The 18,379-nt window shown below is 43.4% G+C and overlaps 1 protein-coding gene across 6 annotated transcripts in view; it reads left to right on the top strand.

Annotated features, from left to right (window-relative positions):
* Positions 1-4,882: 4,882 nt before the first annotated feature.
* lrba (LPS responsive beige-like anchor protein) overlaps positions 4,883-18,379 on the top strand; it is a 424,775-nt gene continuing 411,278 nt past the window's right edge. For 5 of the 6 annotated variants that reach the window (XM_008111987.3, XM_008111990.3, XM_008111989.3 and 2 more), the window contains exons 1-2: positions 4,883-5,108; positions 9,927-10,338. In XM_008111987.3, coding sequence (XP_008110194.2) covers positions 10,102-10,338 — 237 coding nt within the window. In that variant the 5' untranslated portion in view covers positions 4,883-5,108; positions 9,927-10,101. The other variant, XM_008111986.3, reaches the window with a different exon arrangement.

Here is an 18,379-nt window from a genome sequence, read left to right as displayed (position 1 = left end):
CCCAATCCTCCTTTACTTCCTGGATGCGGCCGCAGCTCGCCCTGACGACCTGCGGCCGCATCTAGGAAGGGAGAATTGGGCGATCCCTGCTGTGTGCATGCACACAGCAGAGATCGCCCAATCCTCCTTTACTTCCTGGATGCGGCCGCAGCTCGCCCTGGCGACCTGCGGCCGCATCTAGGAAGGGAGAATTGGGCGATCCCTGCTGTGTGCATGCACACAGCAGAGATCGCCCAATCCTCCTTTACTTCCTGGATGCGGCCGCAGCTCGCCCTGACGACCTGCGGCCGCATCTAGGAAGGGAGAATTGGGCGATCCCTGCTGTGTGCATGCACACAGCAGAGATCGCCCAATCCTCCTTTACTTCCTGGATGCGGCCGCAGCTCGCCCTGGCGACCTGCGGCCGCATCTAGGAAGGGAGAATTGGGCGATCCCTGCTGTGTGCATGCACACAGCAGAGATCGCCCAATCCTCCTTTACTTCCTGGACGCGGCCGCAGCTCGCCCTGGTGACCTGCGGCCGCATCTAGGAAGGGAGAATTGGGCGATCCCTGCTGTGTGCATGCACACAGCAGAGATCGCCCAATCCTCCTTTACTTCCTGGATGCGGCCGCAGCTCGCCCTGACGACCTGCGGCCGCATCTAGGAAGGGAGAATTGGGCGATCCCTGCTGTGTGCATGCACACAGCAGAGATCGCCCAATCCTCCTTTACTTCCTGGATGCGGCCGCAGCTCGCCCTGGCGACCTGCGGCCGCATCTAGGAAGGGAGAATTGGGCGATCCCTGCTGTGTGCATGCACACAGCAGAGATCGCCCAATCCTCCTTTACTTCCTGGATGCGGCCGCAGCTCGCCCTGACGACCTGCGGCCGCATCTAGGAAGGGAGAATTGGGCGATCCCTGCTGTGTGCATGCACACAGCAGAGATCGCCCAATCCTCCTTTACTTCCTGGATGCGGCCGCAGCTCGCCCTGGCGACCTGCGGCCGCATCTAGGAAGGGAGAATTGGGCGATCCCTGCTGTGTGCATGCACACAGCAGAGATCGCCCAATCCTCCTTTACTTCCTGGATGCGGCCGCAGCTCGCCCTGACGACCTGCGGCCGCATCTAGGAAGGGAGAATTGGGCGATCCCTGCTGTGTGCATGCACACAGCAGAGATCGCCCAATCCTCCTTTACTTCCTGGATGCGGCCGCAGCTCGCCCTGGCGACCTGCGGCCGCATCTAGGAAGGGAGAATTGGGCGATCCCTGCTGTGTGCATGCACACAGCAGAGATCGCCCAATCCTCCTTTACTTCCTGGACGCGGCCGCAGCTCGCCCTGGTGACCTGCGGCCGCATCTAGGAAGGGAGAATTGGGCGATCCCTGCTGTGTGCATGCACACAGCAGAGATCGCCCAATCCTCCTTTACTTCCTGGATGCGGCCGCAGCTCGCCCTGGCGACCTGCGGCCGCATCTAGGAAGGGAGAATTGGGCGATCCCTGCTGTGTGCATGCACACAGCAGAGATCGCCCAATCCTCCTTTTACTTCCTGGACGCGGCCGCAGCTCGCCCTGGCGACCTGCGGCCGCGTCCAGGAAGGGAGAATTGGGCAAGGAGGAGGCAAGTGGACAATATCAACAGAAAGGAGGAAACCATGAAAATGAACAAAATCTGGCAAACATCATTTTAAAACTCTAAAATCAGGACAGTAAATAAAGAAACACACTCTGAAAAAGGGAATTCCAGACATGAAACAACCAGGTAACACCTCCCAACAAAGGATTCCCACAGGTAGGAATCAGCCAGATCTTGAAGCTGCAAGGCTTTTCACTCTAATCAAGGTGATTAATTGCAACATTCACTCTTGCCTCCAACAGACAAGAATTCTTTCTCCCACCCTGGACCTTCCACAGATATATAAACCTCTCTTGCTTAGTTTCCAACAGACCTCACAACCTCAGAGGATGCCTGCCATAGATGTGGGCGAAACGTCAGGAGAGAATACTTCTGGAACATGGCCACGCAGCCCGAAAGACATACAACAACCCTAAAGGGTAAATGTTTTCCTCCTGACATTGAGTCCAGTCATGTCTGATTCTGGGGTTTGGTGCTCATCTCCATTTCTAAGCCAAAGAGCCAGCCTTGTCCGTAGACTCCTCCAAGGTCATGTGGGATGACTGCATGGAGCGGCGTTACCTTCCCGCTGGAGCAGTACCTATTGATGCACTCACATTTGCATGTTTTTGAACTTCTGGGTTGGCAGAAGCTGGGGCTAACAGTGAGGGCTCACTCTGGTCCCCCAATTCAAATCTGCTGCGGCCTTTCAGTCCAGAATTTCAGCAGCTCAGCGCTTTCACACGCTGTGCCATCAGGGGATATTATTTCCTAAAGGTTGTGAATATACAATATTTCTGATTGGGTTTTTTTTTGTCTGTTAGAGGCAAGTATGAATGCTGCAATTAGGAAAAATGATAAGGATGTAAAGACCTTGCAGCTTTAAAGCCTGGCTGTTTCCTCCCTGAGTGAATTTTTGTTGGGAGGTGTTAGCTGGCCCTGATTGTTTCCTGTCTGGAATTCCCCTGTTTTCAGAGTGGTGTTCTATGCGATATGTTATGTGCTTCTGCCGTCTGTGGCCGTGAGAAAACAGAGCATTTACCAGAGTTTGATGATGGGAATACTTTGTTGGGAGGTGTTAGCTGGCCCTCTCACGATATATTGAAAACATTGACTACAAAAATGCGTTGGATAATCCAGAACATTGGATAAGCGAGTGTTGGATAAGTGAGACTCCACTGTGATTACTACATAGCATTACTATGCATGGAACTACTTTTTCTGTCAAATTTGTTGTCCAACATGATGTTTTGGTGCTTAATTTGTAAAATCATAACCTATTTTGATGTTCAATAGGCTTTTTCTTAATCTCTCCTTATTATCCAACATATTTGCTTATCCAACGTTCTGCCGGCCTACTTATGTTGGATAAGTGAAACTCTACTCTACATGTTTAATGTTTAATCCCTTGTTTTGGGAGTTGTAGTTGGTGACTGAATGTTTTGTTAATTAATTAATTGAGTAGGGAGTTGTAGTTGCTGGGATTTATAGTTTTAATAATTATATATTATATATACTAGTTGTGCCCGACCACGCTTTGTTGTGGCAAAGTATGGTGGTATGGGAAATAAAGTATTGAGGAACTTGTGGTAGTTAAGGTAAAGGGTAAACATGTTGTCGAAGGCTTTCATGGCCGGGATCACAGGGTTGTTGTATGTCTTTCGGGCTGTGTGGCCATGTTCCAGAAGTATTCTCTCCTGACGTTTCGCCCACATCTATGGCAGGCATCCTCAGAGGTTGTGAGGTATACCTCACAACCTCTGAGGATGCCTGCCATAGATGTGGGCGAAACGTCAGGAGAGAATACTTCTGGAACATGGCCACACAGCCCGAAAGACATACAACAACCCTAAAGGGTAAATGTTTTTCCCCAGACATTAAGTCCAGTCATGTCTGATTCTGGGGTTTGGTGCTCATCTCCATTTCTAAGCCAAAGAGCCAGCCTTGTCCGTAGACTCCTCCAAGGTCATGTGGGATGACTGCATGGAGCGGCGTTACCTTCCCGCTGGAGCAGTACCTATTGATGCACTCACATTTGCATGTTTTTGAACTTCTGGGTTGGCAGAAGCTGGGGCTAACAGTGAGGGCTCACTCTGGTCCCCCAATTCAAACCTGCTGCAGCCTGTCGGTCCAGAATTTCAGCAGCTCAGCGCTTTCACATGCTGTGCCATCAGGGGATATTATTTCTTAAAGGTTGTGAATATACAATATTTCTGATTTTTTTTGTCTGTTAGAGGCAAGTATGAATGCTGCAATTAGGAAAAATGATAAGGATGTAATGGCTTTGCAGATTTACAGCCAGGCTGTTTCCTCTCTGAGTGAATTTTTTGTTGGGAGGTGTTAGCTGACCCTGATTGTTTCCTGTCTGGAATTCCCGTTTTCAGAGTGGTGTTCTTTGCGATATGGTATGTGCTTCTGCCGTCTGTGGCTGTGAGAAAACAGAGGATTTACCAGACTTTGATGATGGGAATACTTTGTTGGGAGGTGTTAGCTGGCCCTGATTGATTCATGACTGGATTTCCCCTGCTTTGCTACACCCATTACAATGGTCCACGCTGGCGTGGCACTTCTGAAGGACAAGAGTTCACTTCCTGAGAAAGGAAGTGTCTATTCTCCTGGGGCTGCGTTCTCCCAAACAAAACTGATCTGAAGCTAGTCTGAAGTCTGAAAAATCTTCTTAAGAGATATCATGACCAGGAAACCTTTGTGTAGTACTTGTAGACTAGAAATAACAAAAAAATTAAAATTGTTGCAAAGTTTATTAAAATATTTATTTATTAAAATGCAAGATTGGTGTTAATTCTATGTAATGTTACTATATGAACATAATGTTGTTAATAAACTTCTGGTTGTAAGGTAAACTCTTTTATCCATTCTATTCACCTCTACCTTCTACCTTTTATTTCTCGGTGATTGGGTTTTTTTGGGGGGGGGGCACCAAAATCCTGTTTCGCTTACACTTGAAAATTTCCTTGGGCCGGCCCTGGGTGGAGGCTCCTTCTTTGGAAGCTTTTAAGCAGAGGCTGGATAGCCATCTGTCGGGGGTGCTTTGAATGAGATTTTCCTGCTTCTTGCAGGGGGTTGGACTGGATGGCCGGTGAGGTCTCTTCCAACTCTACGATTCTATGATTCTCCTTCTGCTTCTCCCAGCCTTGCCTTTCCTCCTTCCTGCCCGGCCCTTACCTGGGCGCACCTGTGCGCACCTGAGCCTGCGCAGTGCCTCCCAATCCCTGGCTCCCTTCCTTTCCTTTCCCTTCCCCGCCCCTCCCGCTCCCGGGCCGCGCAGGCGCACTGACGCTCGGCCGGCAACCCTCCCGGGGCTCGGCTCAGCGCTGTCATGGCGGCAGAGAGTAGCAGCAGCAGCAACTATTCCTAAGGCAGGCAAAGGCGGGCAGGAAGCAAGCAAGCAAGCAAGCCATGGAGGAGCCGGGAGCGGCGGAGTGAGGAGGGAGAGGCGCTGGAAACTTCAGGTCCCTTGGCTCAGGTGGGAGCTCCTCCTCCTGTGCTGCTGGCAGGTAGGAAAGAAGGCACCCCCCCCTCCGCCCCAATTCCTTCCTCAAGGTGGTGGCAGGGAGAGAGAGAGGGACGGAGAGCCGCCTTCCAGCCCCACCTGCGGCCCAGGTGAGCGCACGCCTGGGCGGAGGGGCCCTACTTTGTCCTTGGCACCTGTGACTGCCAGGCAAGGAGGGAGGAAGAGAAGCAAGGAAGGAGGAGGAGGAGGAGGGCTTGCTGCGTTGCTGGAGTTGCGGGGAGGAGGAGGAGGAGGAGGAGAGGGAAGCAGCAGCAGAAAGAGCAGCCGAAGGAAGGAGCCAGGTCTCCCCTTCCTTCCTAAACTAGCCCCCTTCCTTCTTCACAAGCAAGTGGTCAGGTCTCCGCTTCTTTCCTCCCTCCCTTCCCATAGAAAACGAGCGCTCTTCTTCGCCGGCAAGAAATGATCAGGTCTCTCTTCCCTCCTTCTTCCCCTTTCTTTCAAAATTCTCCTTGGGAAATCAGCTCTCTTTACCAGCAAGTAGTCAGGTCTCTCCTTTTTCCCCTCCCTCCCCCTTTCCCCCCTTCCTTTAAAATCTCATTGGGAAATCAGCTCTCATCTTTGCAAGTCAGGTCTCTCTTTCCTTCCTTCCTTCCTTCCTTCCTTCCTTCCCTGCCTCCCTTTAAATTCTTCTTGGGAATCATAGGGTTGGAAGAGACCATGTGGGCCATGGTCTCTTCCAGCCCTATGATTAAACCACCCCTGACAGATGGTAATTTTTTGTAAATTGTGCTAATTGGGCCATGCCCCATGTGAGCCACCCCAAGTGCCTGTGGGGAGATGGTGGCGGGGTATAAATAAAGTTTTATTATTATTATTATTAGTAATGGTAAAGGTTTCCCATGACATTAAGTTTAGTCATGTCCAACTCTGGGGGGTTGGTGCTCATCTCCATTTCTAAGGTGAAGAGCCAGCGTTGTCCAAAGACACCTCCTAGTTCATGTGGTCAGCATGACTGCATGGAGTGCTGTTACCTTCCCACCGGAGCAGTACCTATTGATCTACTCACATTTGCATGTTTTCGAACTGCTAGTTTGGCAGAAGCTGGGTCTAACAGTAGGAGCTCACCCTGCTCCCCGGATTCAAACTGCCTCCCCTTAAAAACCTCCTAAGAAGGAGCCTCCACCACACTCTGGGGCAGAGAGTTCCACTGCTGAACAGCTCTCTCACACAGTTAAAAAGTTCTTCCTAATGTTCAGGTGGAATCTCCTTTCCTGTAGCTTGAAGCCATTGTTCCGTGCCCTAGCCTCTATGAGTTCCCCTCACATATTTATACATGGCCCTCATCATGTCTCCTCTTAGCCTTCTCTTCTGCAGGCTAAACATGCCCAACTCTTTAAGCCGCTCCTCACAGGGCTTGTTCTCCAGACCCTTTATCATTTTATTTGCCCTTCTCTGGACACATTCCACTTTGTCAACATCTCCCTTCAAATTACAGTGCCCAGAATTGGACTCAGTATTCCAGGTGTGGTCTGACCAAGGTGGAATAGAGGGGCAGCATGACTTCCCTGAATCTAGATCAGTGGTTCTCAAGCTGTGGGTCCCCAGATATTTTGGCCTTGAACTCCCAGAAATCCTAAAGGCTGGTAAACTGGCTGGGATTTCTGGGAGTTGTAGCCCAAAATACCTGGGGACCCACAGCTTAAAAACCACTATCTAGACACGATGCTCCTATTTATGCAGGCCAAAATCCCATTGGCCTTTTTAGCTGCCACACCACATTGTTGGCTCAAGTTTAACTTGTTGTCTACAAGGACTCCAAAATCCTTTTTCACATGTACTGTTGTCAAGTCCCCCATTCTGTATCTTTGCATTTAATTTTTTTCTGCCTAAGTGAAGTATCTTGCATTTGTCCCTGTTGAATTTCATTTTGTTAGTTTTGGCCCATCTCTCTAATCTGTTAAGATCGTTATGATTTCTGCTCCAGCTCTCTTCCTCTTCTTTGCAAGGAAGACATAGTCACCAACCTACCTACCTCTCTCCACTCTCCCCCCTTCCTTCTTTCCTTCCTTCCTTCCTTCCCTTCTTCCTCCTTGCAAACAAGAAAGAGTCATGTCTCTCTTTCCTTCCTTTTCCTCCTTTACAATCTCCTTGGAAAACCAACCAACTTTCGTCTTCTTTGCAAACAAGTCTGTATGCAAATGCAGTAAGGGAAATACTTCCCCTGTGTCTACCTTTATTTCCAGGTGTGTGCGCAAAAAAAAGAGAGAAAAAAAGCAGGGTTTCAGAAAGATGGTAGCCTTCTTAAAGTATACCTACGCACATTATTATTGTTGTTGTTATTATTATTATTATTATCAACACAACGACGTTGTATGGCACAGTAAACAAGATAGATATGCTGGATTTCGTTTCGCAAAACCACAAGTCGAACACTTCCCAAGTGTCTAGGACTGTGTGATGTATTTTCTGATGATGTGTGCAGATCCCAGTAGGGTGGCCTTTTGCAGTTGGCAGATGGTGATTTTGTCAATGTCTATTGTTTCCAAATGCCGGCTGAGATCTTTTGGCACGGCACCCAGTGTGCCCATCACCACCGGGACCACCTGCACTGGTTTCTGCCAGAGTCTTTGAAGTTCAATCTTGAGGTCCTGATAGCGGCTGAGTTTTTCCTGTTGTTTTTCATCTATGCGACTGTCACCTGGGATGGCAACATCAATGATCCAAACCTTGTTCTTTTCCACAACTGTGATGTCTGGTGTGTTGTGTTCCAGAACTTTGTCAGTCTGGATTCGGAAGTCCCACAGTATCTTTGCGTGCTCATTTTCCAATACTTTTGCAGGTTTGTGATCCCACCAGTTTTTTGCTGCTGGGAGGTGGTACTTGAGGCATAAGTTCCAATGAATCATTTGGGCCACATAGTTGTGCCTCTGTTTGTAGTCTGTCTGTGCGATTTTCTTACAGCAGCTGAGGATATGATCAATGGTTTCGTCGGTTTCCTTGCACAGTCTGCATTTTGGGTCATCATCTGATTTTTCAATCTTGGCCTTAATTACATTTGTTCTGATGGCTTGCTCCTGGGCTGCAAGGATCAGGCCTTCTGTCTCCTTCTTCAGGGTCCCATTCGTGAGCCAGAGCCAGGTCTTCTCCTTATCAGCTTTTCCTTCAATTTTGTCAAGGAACTTTCCATGCAGTGTTTTGTTGTGCCAGCTGTCAGCTCTAGTTTGTAGTGCGGTTTTCTTGTACTGGTTTTTTGTCTGCTGTGTTTTGAGGAGTTTCTGATTTTTGACTTTAATCAAAGCAGGTTCTTCACTTTGCTTGACATATTCTGCCAGGGCATGTTCTTCTTCTTTGACTGCTTGTTTTACTTGTAAGAGTCCTCTGCCCCCTGATCTTCTAGGCAGATATAGCCGGTCAACATCACTGCGAGGGTGCAGGGAATGATGAATGGTCATGCGTTTTCTTGTTTTTCTGTCCAAATTGTCCAGTTCCACCTGTGTCCAATTTATAATGCCAGCAGTATATCTTATGACAGGTATGGCCCAGGTGTTTATGGCCTTGATGGTGTTGCCTCCATTGAGCTTGCTTTTGAGAATTTTTCTGACCCTTTGTGTGTATTCTTTGCTGACCACAGTTTTCACATGTTCATGCTTGATGTTGTCCAGCTGTAGTATGCCCAGATATTTATAGGCCTCTGGCTGGTGACACTTTATTGTTTGGCCATTGGGCATATTTATGCCCTCACTTTCAATGATTTATTATTATTTTTATTATTTTTATTATTATTATTATTATTATTATTATTATTATTATTATTATTTATTGTTGTTGTTGTTGTTCCTTTCCATTCTTCTTGGGAAACCAGCTCTCTTCTTAGAGAGCAGGGTTGAAGGGCCTGGATAAAAATACAGAAGGGGAGGCACTGCCTTTATTTCCTGGAAAGGGAAAGTTGTGTGCCAAAGAGAAGGGAGAGTCTTTCCTTTAAAAAGATGGCAGCCCTCTTAGTATCTGTACTTTTTCTTACTATCATTACAGTAGACTTTCAGTTAACCGCCCCCCCCCCCCCCCAAATGGGGATTGGGGCTGTAGTTCCCAACCTGTGAGTCCCCATGGGGTTTTGGCCTACAACTCCCAGAATTCCCAGCCAGTTTACCAGCTGTTAGGATTTCTGGGAGTTGATGGCCAAAACATCTAGGGACCCATGGGTTGAGAAATTTAAAGTATTATTTCTTTGATTTTTTTTTTTGCTGGTTTGAGAGTTCTGGTTGTTTGAATTCCAGTTCCCCGAGAGTCTACTGTTTTGCCCTATTTTCTTCCCCACACATTTTCCCATATAAATATCTATAGAATGGTGTGCCTCTTAGAACTGAGGGTGATATATATATACAGTAGAGTCTTACTTATCCAAGCTAAACGGGCCAGCAGAAGATTGGATAAGCGAATATCTTGGATAATAAGGAGGGATTAAGGAAAAGTCTATTAAACATCAAATTAGGTTATGATTTTGCAAATTAAGCACCAAAACATCATGTTCTACAAGAAAATTGACAGAAAAAGTAGTTCAATACGCAGTAATGTTATGTTGTAATTACTGTATTTACGAATTTAGCACCAAAACATCATGATATATTGAAAACATTGACTACAAAAATGGCTTGGATAATCCAGAGGCTTGGATAAGCGAGGCTTGGATAAGTGAGACTCTACTGTATGTATGTATGTATGTATATATATATACACATATATATATATATACACACACACAGCTCTTTTTTTTTTTTTTTTGCTGATATTGAAATTAGTGTGTCTTACAATCGGTGGTGTATTGGAATCACAGAAACACTGTATTTCTGCAATATTTCAGATTGAAGAGGCCACTGTCCATATTCAGGTGCCGGGGGAAGAAGGACAAGGGCTACGGAGGACATTAAAGTGTGTTCCAGATCCTTCACAAACTGGACTTGAAGACCTAAGCTGCAGGCTGAGTGACTTATTTCTGGAAGGCCAGCTCTGGCTGGCAGCTCAGAAGCGAGCTAGCCATGGCTAGTGAAGACAAACAGGTTTCTTCGCCCCGACCAACAGGTGATGACGGAGGAGGAGGGCTTGGTGGTGGAGGGGGAAAAGAAGGAATCTCGTCCGAAATGGAGAGCAACATGCAGCCTTTGAATCCAGGAGTCCCTATCCGTGGCATCAGGATGAAATTTGCTGTACTGTCGGGACTGGTGGAAGTTGGCGAAGTGTCCAACAGGGATATTGTAGACACTGTATTTAATCTGGTAAGTGAGTCACCTTTTGAACCTTTCTAAGGAGAAGGAGGGGCATGTGATGAAATGTGAGAAAAGCAGGTTTTAAGTTCTGTCCATTGCTTCAGCTCTACATGTAGAAATTCCCCTGCCTACTTGATTTGTCACAGGATAGTGATTAGTAAGTTGTTTTCCTGGAAGAGATCGTTGGCGATAAAAACCTTTGATACTGCATTACTTTCTCTCTTGTAATACTTTCTTTTCCTCTTGGAAATGGACAAATTCCAAGGTACGTTTGCAAAGTACCTGCATGCGACTTTCAACTTCGTAAAAGTCAATTGAGAGTGCTTGGGTCCAATATACTTGTAATTTGATTCCAGATGCACATGCTGGTGCATCTATTGGCAGTTCTGAAAAACTGTTTTGCAATGTTTGGCTACTACAGCAGTTACAGCATACCATTGTAAGTGCCTAATTGCTAGTCCAGCAAACTTTAAAGTTATGATGTAGGACAGGTGTGCTTACTTACTTGTGCTGTGGAATGACAAGTCAGTACAACTGTGTCTTTGCAGATCTTTCTTTAGGCTTGAGGTGCAGTTACAAACTTGGTGCCTTACTACTGCTTATGTTTGTGCCATTAAGCTTTTCTTAGCAGTAAACAGAGGCTGATGTATTGGGAGAAAAAGATTCCATTAGAATTAAAATTAATTTAAACATATATAATAAGATTCTGATGTGTGTATGTGTGTGCATAGAATGACACTGTCTTTTCTTAGCTTTGCTTAAGATTTAAACAGATAATGGCAAGACTTGAACTGGGACAATGGTTCAGTGTCCATCTAGAGAAGAATATGGATACCAGTGGGACCGTGTTTCTAGTTTGTGTGCTGTCTGATCTGTTGTGCTATAAAACTTCTTAAATTGCATCAGACTAAGGGTGTATCTACAATACAGAATGAATACACTTTCACACTACTGTAACTGCCATGGCTTAATGTTATAGAATCCTGGGACTTTTAGTTTAGTGAGGCACTAGTACTCTTCGGCAAAGAAGGTTAAAGACTTTGTAAAACTACTGCTCTCACAATTTCATAGCATTGAGCAATGGCAGTTAAAGTAGTGTCAAATTGCTTTAATTACATTATAGATGAGGCATGGGCAAACTTTGGCCCTCTACGTGTTTTGGACTTCAACGCCCACAATTTCTAACAGCCTTTGACTATTAGGAATTGTTGGAGTTGAAGTTCAAAACACCTGGAGGGCCTAAGTTTGCCCATGCCTGCTATAGATACACCCTAAAAATGATATCCTGACTATTACAGCAATGTCATTGCAATCTCATGCCCTTCACTCCATAAAGGATTATATGTTAGGACTGCAACCTTAGTGTAGCACAGTGGCCAAGAGACTGAAACCAAAATGTCCCCAGTTCAAAGCTTGTGACATTGCCACACCAACTCTTGAATCTTCACTTTAGTCATGTTTAATAGTTGCCAGTCGTTACTTTGAGGAATTGTGAAGTGTTGCCATTCTCGACAATGTTAAAGTACTCATTTTTTCCACCCTAGAATGTATTAAAGTTATCCAAATGTGATGTAACTATGACATGTACATGTACTAGTGTGGCCAAATATGGCATTTAAAGGAAATGATGCAATTAGTTGCAAATTGTAAACAATGAAATAATGATAATGCCAATGTTTATTTGTTGATTTATATCCCATCTTTCCCCTAAGCTAGACTCAAGATAGCTAACAAAAGTGAAGATAAATCCAGGCAAAAGCACTAACAAAGCTAAAGTAAACATAAACAAAAAGTTATTAAGATACTCACCATAGAATTAAAACTATTTAAAATAAATTCATAAAATATAAAGTTCAATTTAATAAAAGTAAAAGTTACATTGTTAAAAGTTAAACAGATAACATAGCACTCTTAAGTAATGGGCAATGCAGCTTTTCCCACCATTATTGTTTCCAGCTACTGTTTCTCAAATTTCTGTTTATAATGGTGTAATACAATTAATCCAGCGTTCCATTAATGCATAGGATAAGGCTGTTCCGATACCATCATACACACAATTATTCTGACATCAAGTTTATTTTCCTGCATCTTAAAAAGGTGGTCTTAATGTTTCTTGGTGCCTGTTCAAATCCAATTATATTTTGATTTCATGTAGATGTATCACCATTCTTCTGAACCTAGTGTTTAGCAAGTAAAATTAGATGAGGTTGACTTTTAGTCAATTTATTATGAGGTAACACATATCTTAAGTTCTGGTCCTTTGAAAAATCTTTTGAACACAGACCATAATGTTGTCAGTGTTTTGAAAGCAGGCACATCACCTCTATTCAGCTGAAAGGAGAACCAGGGATGAGATAAGATTTTGTCAAGAAAAATATGTAGGTTGAAGTACTTCACATCTCCGTAATTAGAGTTCTGGAAGTTCCTTTTAATCATGTACTGATGTCTTTGCTAGGAGAACAGCATGATTTCTTGCTACTTGATAGGCCTTGGGAAAAATGGCAGACAGTGGCTGCAATCCCACATGGGTAAGCATTGCTATGCTGAGCCATTTACATCCTCCTGGACCTACTATAGAGATCCTGAAGGTCTTTTTGCAACTTTTCTGTGGCTGGTGTAGAGTGAGAGGGAGACTGCAGAATCATCTGGCTATATCCCTGTATCCATATGCGAAGTAATTACTTCTGGCCCCCTTTCTTGTTGCCACCAGCTGTGCTTGAGACTGGAGTGGGACTGAGAGCAGGGCCTCCTCCGCAGATCGCAATGCTCGAGCCAGTTTGTATATGGAGATGCGGCTCTGGAAATAGTTTGGGTCCGAACTGTTTGGGGCTTTATAAGTAATAACCAGCACTTAGTATTAAGCCCGGAAGCAGATGGGCAGCCAGTGGAGATGCCGCAACATGGGAGTTGTCCTCTCACGATACGGCGCTCCAGTTAGCAACCTGGCTGCCGATCTCTGAATTAATTGCAGCATATTTCCTGAATCATTTCCTATGAAAAGGTGTGTTTTGTGCCAATGGAAAATTGTTGCTGAACTATAGTTTGCATTATAGTTCAAAAGCTTGGTCATTGGACAGGGATTATACAAGTTGTACTTCCAAATCTTTGGAAGGCACGATACACTCTGTTGCTAGGATATAAATGACAAAAGTGGTTTAGCTGCTCATAAATGAGGATTGTGTTTAAAAATGACAATCAGCAAAGCTCCAGGTTGAAGATGTTAAAAAGTTTTAAATGTCAATGCTTTAGTTTAATACTTTAGAAAAGACATCATGCAATAATTTGAAGCTGTATAGAGATGTAAGAAGTTCAGTTTTACTTTCCTTCACTAGGCCAACCATTTATTTTCCCCATCTCCCCTGCTCAAGTTTTAAGTACGTAAATGTATTTTAACTAACTATTACAGGAGTGTTAGGATAGGGATCTTGTCTTTTGTCTTTTACTGTTTATATGGTCAGAGGACTAATCAATAAACACATTTATCTATCTTCAGGGAGAGATGCAAATTTTGTAATTGCTGAAATAGACGAATATGCCTGCTTGTGGTTTTCTGAGACAGAGGAACTTTTAGAACTAGAACTATTTCCTAGTTTAGGTTTTTGAATTTACTATGTACTTTAAAACATGTTTATGAGTGATTCTCTAAGAAAACCCAGCTGCTTTACTAGAGCATGTTATACCCTAGTTTTCATCTAAATTACTTCTGTGATCATTTCCAGAGTCAGAGTTGGTGCTTCCTGTGGCTTATGACAAATGCATAGCAGCATGCCCCTGAACAAAGGTGGCATTAAATATGGGGAACAGCTTGTGGAAGTAGCTGTTAAAATAAAATTATTAGACCATTCCAATGGTGGGAAAGGTTTAAGGCCACACGATGAGTTGTACAGGAACAAGTTTATATATTTTTTTACTAGAAATATATTAAATAATGAACTCAGTAATTATCCTCCACTTTTGAAATTCGATCTGGTCCTTGTCTCTGTGAATTGTATGTGTAGGTTTTCTTGAAAATAATTTATCAAAATATTTTAAAAGTAAATTAATAGTTTTCAATTTATTTTTTTCTGTAACATATCTTTAGAATAATCTGTATTTTAGTGTATGGGTATTATGTAAAACATAATGTATGAGTCAGCTTCCTGCAGGTTTTTTGGGGGAAATTATGAATTTTAATATGATTTATGGAAAACTTGAGGGTCATTCTGTGGAGAAAGGAAAGTATCAATGCTGCTTCAGGGGGGTCAGCTACCTCTGACTGCTGTTGCTACCATTTCCCTGCCCAGGCTCTCAAAAAGGCCAGAGTGGGGCCAAGGCAGACACAATAATAGGGGTAGGTGCTTCTTTTAATTTCTCCTCTAATGGACTAAGCTCTTGCCTTTTTCCACGTTCCTTAGAGAATATTTTTTTAAAATAAGAATTAAGCTGCAGTACTCACATTGACCCATGGATAAGTCGATACAGGTTTTGGGGGTTGATTTTTCTGGCTAAAATTTCTAGGGGATGTAATCTTGAGATATTGTGGCCTAAATATCCCAAAAGCACCAGATCCTATCTGATCTTGGGGGCTAAACAGAGTCAGCCCTAGGCCCCTTCCACACAGCTGTATAAAATCCAGGTTGAACTGGAATATATGGCAGTGTGGACTCAGATAACCTGGTTCAAAGCAGATATTGTGGATTATCTGCCTCGATATTCTGGTTTATATGGCTGTGTGGAAGGGCCCTTAGTTAGTACTTGAATGGGAGACTGCCAGCACATTCCAGGTGCTATAGATGACATTTCAGAGGGAGGAACTGTGGGAAAACCACTTCTAAGTATTCTTTCTCTCTAAGGAAAACCTATGAAATCAATGGCGTCACCCTAAACTGACAGGTAACTTGCAGGCACACACAGATATGGACTATTATTTTAAGGCTGAATTACCATATGCATACTGTTGTTTACAATCAAGCTGTTTCCGATTTATGGCAGCCCGATCAGCGTGTTTTCTTGGCAAGATTAATTTGTGGGGTGGGGGTGCCTTCTCCTCTCTCATTGGGCCCATCCACACAGCCCTACATCCCAGAATATCAAGGCAGAAAATCTCAAAATATCTGCTTTAGCTGGGTTATCTGAGTCCATTCAGGGCTGTGTGGAATGGCCCTAAGGCTCACGGTGCCTGAGGTCATCCAGTAGGTTCCTATGGCCAAGCAGTGATTCAAATCCTGGTCTACAGACTCATAATCCAATGCTCAGACGTCTGTGCTATGCTGGCTCGCATCTCCCAAAAGAATGGATTTACTGCTGAATACAGGCATACTTCACTTGGCAAAACCTCAGACAAAGAAGCTGCCTTTTACAAAGTCTTTTTATAAAAGCTCAGTTCTTGTCCTCTGTCTAGCTCATTTTTTTTGGTATCATTAGCACATAAAGGATGATGAAGAGGAGCTGGAGAAAGACTCAGTGTTGAACTGGAACAGCATGACTGCATTAAACAATACAATAAAGCATGACTTGGGAAAGAACAGGGTCATACTCTGGGAGATCCTACTCTATCTGTATGCGCTTAACATACAATTTGCAAGGCAGACAGCTAATTCCAGAATCACTTACTGAACAAAACAGAAAAAAAGAGGAAAGCAGATTAGCCTGCTTTCAGCAGCTACCCTGGCGTGCTGAAAAAGCAATGGTCTATATGTTTTGAAAACAAAACAGAAATCCCACACAAAGTGGAAGTGTTGGGGAAAAATAATCCTAGATTACGTTTTATAAGACACTCAATATCTTCTAGCTTACCAGACAGATGCAGAACATTAGTTTTGAATAGATTGCTGAAACATGTAAAAACTTATCCACCTTCCTTCTACGTTTTATTTCTAACTCTAAAATCAAAGTCGCTGTTAAAGAAGTGAGGCCCAAGAACTCATACACTTTGTTATGTGAGGTATACCTTTATATATATAAGCTGGTCCCGTTCATGCAGACTTTGAAAGAAGATAACAGCAGAAACTACTTCAAGGCAGCCCTGCTCAGACAGTCATGAATTCTTTGCCTTTCCCAATGTATCCTTAGAAATCTCATCCCACAAGCCATACATTGGGACATTTCTGTAATTAGAAGGTCCGCTGAACATATGCTGGGTCTATGATCTGGAACTTTAAACGTAGTGGATGAAGTGAAAGTGTCCTCAAATGGAAAATTATCTTAAGAAGAATGACATTTATATTATAAAATCTATGAAATCATGCCTTGTATTGAATTCACCATTAGTCCCAATTAGACTTGTATTGCTAAGGTCAGTGGGATTCATAAACTAGTGCAAGTGCTGTTATTTTGGTGAGTTTGCTCTCAATGGACTAACATTAGATTTAACACCTTATTTTAATACTGAGAGTATTAGTTGTAGCAGTGGACTATAGAGTTGTGTTTTTCCTATTTACAAAATTCTATTTGTTTCTTCCAATTTCTGGAACAAACTTACCAGTCCTTCCTTATAAGATGTATTTGCCCTTTGTTTGCTAGCACTTACTGTAAGTTATATTTTTTGCTGTGTTAACTGAACTTTCTAATGGCACCAAGGAAAATCAGGTAGCATAGGGACCATTACTTTGTATGAAATGAAAGTGTGCATAACTGTCATTGTATAATTTCTTCTAGGCATTGGTGAATACACCTCTAGCTCTGGTTATCCTAGTTCTGTCACTTCATTCTCTGTATTGTGCCCATGATAAAGTAACACTGGTTTGAAATCTATTAGGTTTCTAGTATGAAATTACAGTGGACTGGTTTTTGTAGTGACTTGTGGCAACAGACACACAGTGGGGAATGAGGTATATAACTTAAAGCAAAAGTGCATCTTAAGAACATTGAACAGCTTCCATACAAAAGTTTTCAGAAATATATGTGAAACTCTCTTTGCATTAAGTACTGCTATCCTAAGGTAATATGAATACTTTCTTCTCCATGTATCTTCTAGAAGATAGGATAGTAAGAGTCAGAAAAAGAAATGGAAAATTGGAGCAAACCTGCTGAGACATAACTGGAGACATAGCAGGCTGCTTGGTGTAAATCACATCTCTTTGGAGGAAATAATACTTCAGAATATTTTGTGGCATCTCCCACTTCTTTCATGTAGATAATAATGATAATAATAATCTTTCTAGAGTAGCAACCCATTCTTATATGTTGTTGACATTGTTTTTTATAGGAGAAAAGGATGACAAATTAACAATAAATGGCAACGAACTAGTGCAAACAAGGCATGAGTCCTTTTGAGAAGTGAGTCAGAAATGAGGCAAAGTACACATGAAAAAAAGCAAATGGAATAGGACAGCCTTTCAAACTCCATTTGTTTCTTCTCCCTTATGAAAGCAATGCATGTGGCGATAACTAAAAGCCTTTGTGAAGGCTGCTGCTGATACCAAAATAAGAGGTAAAAACGTTAAGTTTAACTGAGTTAATTAATAGAAAATAGAAATACAGAAAGTACTTAAGAGTGTTTTATTTTTACTTTGCACTGAGGAACGTTTTGCAAGTATTATTTAGTGATGCAGGGACAACTTTCATGGAAGAGTCTGAAACTTGAAAATCAAAACAATTGCTTAAAGTCCTGCAAAATATTTTATCATTTTCCTTGTGTATCCTGTCATATGCAATTTTTGTTTCATGTCAGGAGCGATTTGAGAAACTGCAAGTCGCTTCTGGTGTGAGAGAATTGGCCGTCTGCAAGGATGTTGCCCAGGGGACATCCGGATGTTTTGATGTTTTCACCATCCATGTGGGAGGCTTCTCTCATGTCCCCACATGGAGCTGGAACTGATAGAGGGAGCTCATCCACACTCTCTCCAAGCTGGATTCGAACAGGCAACCTTCGGGTTAGCCAAACAACCTTCAAGTCATCAGTCCTGCCGGCACAAGGGTTTAACCCAATGCGCCATTGGGGGCTCCATATCATGAGATGTAAACAGGAGATTCCTGGCTGCACTTATTTGTTTGTAGCTGAATTATCTGTCTTCACAAGAGAATGTAAAACTTCCGCATGTTATGACATCTTCATTTAGATTTCAGAATT

This window comes from Anolis carolinensis, chromosome 5, assembly GCF_035594765.1.
Source record: "Anolis carolinensis isolate JA03-04 chromosome 5, rAnoCar3.1.pri, whole genome shotgun sequence".
Classification (NCBI taxonomy): Eukaryota; Metazoa; Chordata; class Lepidosauria; order Squamata; family Dactyloidae; genus Anolis; species Anolis carolinensis.
The sequence above is the reverse complement of the archived record's forward strand: the minus strand, read 5'-3'. Positions and strand labels throughout refer to the sequence as shown.